The sequence below is a fragment of the Rhagoletis pomonella genome, unplaced genomic scaffold (genome assembly GCF_013731165.1).
Source record: "Rhagoletis pomonella isolate Grant_MI unplaced genomic scaffold, Rhpom_1.0 Rhpom_scaffold_00001, whole genome shotgun sequence".
Taxonomy (NCBI): Eukaryota; Metazoa; Arthropoda; class Insecta; order Diptera; family Tephritidae; genus Rhagoletis; species Rhagoletis pomonella.
In genome coordinates, this window is record NW_023458555.1 from 13,200,414 (window position 1) to 13,204,599 (window position 4,186).

General features: G+C 37.7%; 1 protein-coding gene across 2 annotated transcripts in view; it reads left to right on the top strand.

Annotated features, from left to right (window-relative positions):
* LOC118739258 (amidophosphoribosyltransferase) overlaps positions 1–717 on the top strand; it is a 13,225-nt gene extending 12,508 nt beyond the window's left edge. The window contains exon 3 of one of the 2 annotated variants that reach the window (XM_036470511.1): positions 20–717. In XM_036470511.1, coding sequence (XP_036326404.1) covers positions 20–171 — 152 coding nt within the window. In that variant the 3' untranslated portion in view covers positions 172–717. Of the gene's footprint in view, positions 1–15 lie in introns of both variants that reach the window. The other variant, XM_036470503.1, reaches the window with a different exon arrangement.
* Positions 718–4,186: the final 3,469 nt, after the last annotated feature.

Consider the following 4,186-nt stretch of genomic DNA (forward strand, 5'->3'; position numbering starts at 1 on the left):
CAATTGGCACGCCATGTAGGCGCTGATAGTTTGGAATACTTGAGCGTAGAGGGATTGGTGAAGGCTGTGGAAATGAATAAGAAGGCGTCGAATCCGCAAAGGAGCGGACATTGTACAGCCTGCTTGACTGGCGTGTATCCGGGCGGGTTGCCAGAGGATTTGAGTTGGTAAAGCTATCGATGCATGGGAGCCGAAAGAGCGCAAGGGAGGCAAAATAATATGTCTTTTTAAATATATACATATACATATATATAGTATAAGAAAGGTCACAAATGTAGAATAGTGTATACTTTATTTTTGGAATTGCTGAAAGAAAGCAGTAAAGATTCACTAGCTCATTGCAGGCTTCTGTCTCTCTATTTTTACGGTCTTTTTGGGCGTTGAATCTTTCGTTGCATATTTCAACATTTCAAAATTATATTCACCTTATTTATTAGACAAGGAGACATTTCTATAATTTGATAATACTTCATTTTGTATAACTACTATACTTGAATGTACAAAAGAAAAGGCTATTCCATTTAGTTATCTAAGCATTGATTGCATAACGGGACATTCCCGATTTAATAAAATATTTATTCAATATGTGCCTGTGTAAATATCGACACTAACAAATTAAGAACAACCACGCGCATGGGTTGAATTGCACTATTCATTTTTTGTATATTTTAAGCACTTGAAAATCTCTGTCCAATAATAAAAAAAAAAAACATAAACAAAAACAATGTGTATTTATATATCGAGCCCTAACCGCCAAAATAACGTAAGCGACACTTTTTTCAAAATTTTCTTTTTGATGCAGAAATATTCCTAGAGCATCTAGATGCATTTCTGCATCAAAAATAAAATTTTGGAAAAAATGTCGCTTACGTTATTTTGGCGGTTAGGGCTCGATATGTTTGTAGATATATTCGTGTTATTATAACCACAACCAGAAAATATTATCGTAACTAAATTTAACAATTAAGGCTGTCACAGTTCGCGCAAGATCGAACTTTATAAATCGGGCGCACAGTGTTCTATTTTGGAAAAAGGGACAGAATCAAATAGCTCGAGAACGGGGGATAACGAAATAAATTTAAAGTTAGCTTAAAGCTTTTGAGATTAAGAATTCAAGAAAAATAGTCACCTAGATAGAATCATCACTTACTTGACCTTTAAAATTACCTTCTAATATTAAGTATTAATTTTTTTTTTGACCTGAAACTAATTTGCAATCATGGTGAAATTATATACAGGTGAAGTAATAAAAGAGCTTTCACACTTCTTTGAGATATTCATTTAGGTAAATGAAATGAATGACGTTCCATCGTCTGCGGTACTTGCCGTCGCCAACGCGTATAGGTCTGTAAATCTTCCGTAAAACCTTTCTCTCGAATACTCCCAGAGCCGCCTCATCGGATGTTATTGAGAGTGGTTTTCGTATGCCGAGAGAGGAAGATTCTGTGTTGGATTTCCATGCTGTCATTATTATCGGTTTTAATGTTGGTTCCCAAGTAAATGAAATTCTCTACTTTTTCGAAGTTATAACTGTCAACAGTGACGTGGGTTCCAAGACGCGAATGGGCTGACTGTTTGCTTAATAACAGGAGACACTTCGTCATACTTATCCAACTTCGAAAAGGCAGAACAGACTTCGCGGTTCTTGTTACCGATGATGTCGATGTCATCGGCATATGCCAACCATTGCACTCTCTTGTAGTAAATGGTTCCTGAGCGGTTCAGTTCTGCGACTCTTACTATCTTCTCCAACATCAGATTAAGGAAATCCTATGAAAGGTAGTCATCTTGTCTGAAACGTATTAAACGGCTCCGAAAGGTATTTTCCAATTCTGACGGAGCTGGTGGTATTGCTCAACAGCCGTATCAGTTTTGCGCCGATTCCAAATTCAGACATCGCGGCGTATAGGCAACTCCTTTTAGTGCTGTCGAAAGCGGCTTTAAAGTCAACAAACAGGTGATGAGTTTCGATCCTTTGGCGTATTGTGAATACGTGGTCTATGGTGGATTTGCCAAGTCTAAAGCTACACTGATAAGGCCCAAGCAGTTTGTTTGACGGTGGGCTTTAGTCTTTCACACAATACACTCGATAAGACCTTGTAACCTATGCTTAGAAGGCTGATCCCGCTATAATTGGAGCGAATGGTGGAATCACCTTTATTGTGGATTGGGCTGAGCACATCTAAATTCCAGTCGCCGGACATGCGTTCATCTGACCCAATTCTGCATAGGAGTTGATACATGCCCCTTATCAGCTCCTGGCTGCCGTACTTGAATAGCTCAGCTGGCAGATTGTCAGTTCCAGCAGTTATGTGGTTTTTCAGCAGCGTAATTGTTATTCGTACCTCGTCATAGTCAAGCGGTGAAACATCGACTGGGGGCTCGGATTCGTCTTCTCCACAACTTTCCGTGCTGGTACCATTCAATAGGGTGGAAAAGTATTCCCTACGTTCTGGACATCGGTCACTAGGTCACAACTGTTGTCTTCAAATCTGCCTAACTCTCTAGGAAAAATGTTCCGCCGATTTTATTGTCCGCCAGCATTTCAAGCTCTTCGCACTTCGCAGGTGTGAGAGTCGAGTAGCGAATGCATTGGTTGTCTGTTGTAATTGCAGCTTTTTGACGTAAGGGGTTTCCTTGCCTTTTTGGGTGCACATTTTTGGCTGCACAGAGGCGGGTACTTATGTTGACTGCAACAAAGTAGTAAATCGTAAATAGACAAATCCCTTCTAGAATTCATGCAGACAATTACTTTTGTCAGCCCTTCTTCGGTAGGCCTTTTACAATGGCTTCACTTAAGAAGACCTACTTAAATTATCTTCTGGGGAATTCTAGAATGCAAAAAAGTTCCATAATCTATAAGAGTTTGTCATGTCATTAAAAGGACTTCTAATAAATCGACCTGCCTGCACAAGCGTTCTAAGACACTTACTTTCTCCATTTGTTCCAGTAGAATAAATATCCAACTGGCATAAAAGTGTAAATACATCATCCTAAAGAAAAAAATTTCATTTCGAGGCTAACAGGTAATCAGTTTGGACAAAGAAAGTTTTTACACAAGGGGTATTCACCAAATTGAGCAAGATTAGTGGTTGTTGCTTAAGCTAATTTGCTATTTTGGCAGAGTGCTCGATTTGGTGAATACCCATAAAAATTCATGCGGATACGTTAGCTACTAGTATGTATGTAAGTATGTATAATTCGCAAAAAATAAAAAATCAATACGTTTACCATTTTACCATTGAATGGACAAGACAAGGCGGATGAGCCTTCACACTTTATATATTTATGTATGTAGTTAGTAATTATGCAATTCATTGATTATGGGAACTACTTATTTTAATTAAGCTCTACGGCTTATGGTATACATACCTACATATATACATACGATTGTGTGACTTACGGCTTCACAATCAACCAAACTTGAAACTGGATTTAACTTAGCGTAATGCCAAAATGTTTGTTTTGTATAATCTAAAACTAGTGTGAACGGCAAGATTCTTGATTGGGCGCTTACGTAGAATTTGTTTAACATTCGAAGAACTACTATAGTATGTATGTACATGCTTTTACAAATATACATACATATGTATGTCCATATTTATGGATCTGTGCACATATATCTATGTATGCTGACACACATAAAACTTAGAGGTGAAGCATAGCATTTTGCCCTTTACTTGTACATATGTATATTAGACCGTACCGGTAAAAAAGTTCGCCGTAAACCCAGGAGTCGGAAAGTATTTTTGCAGGGTTCGCTTTTTACATTTTTCGTCATATGTATCTGCAGCATTTACAGTCGGATCTTAAAGTATGACATATCGTTATTCTTGTCTCGGGGAGAATTTTTTTCTTTTTTTGTTCGACCTCTGTCTGACCTCTAGTACCCACTTTTTATTACCCCAACATACCACCCGAATGTCAATAAATTAAAGCTCACCAAAAATCATTTAACTTTTCTAAGAAGGTATTTTAACTATTGCCGAATGTAGGTATCACCCAGGCCAAAATAATTTTTTCGGAAATGCCTTACAAAAATACTGAAATGCTGAGGGGTGTACTGCGAGGTTCTTTTTGGTTGCTTGTAAAGTGGTATGCATATCTAATGTACATACATATACATACTGTTACTCCCAAAATTGAGCGTACGGCTCTTTTTTTTATTTTGTTTTAAAATATGGCT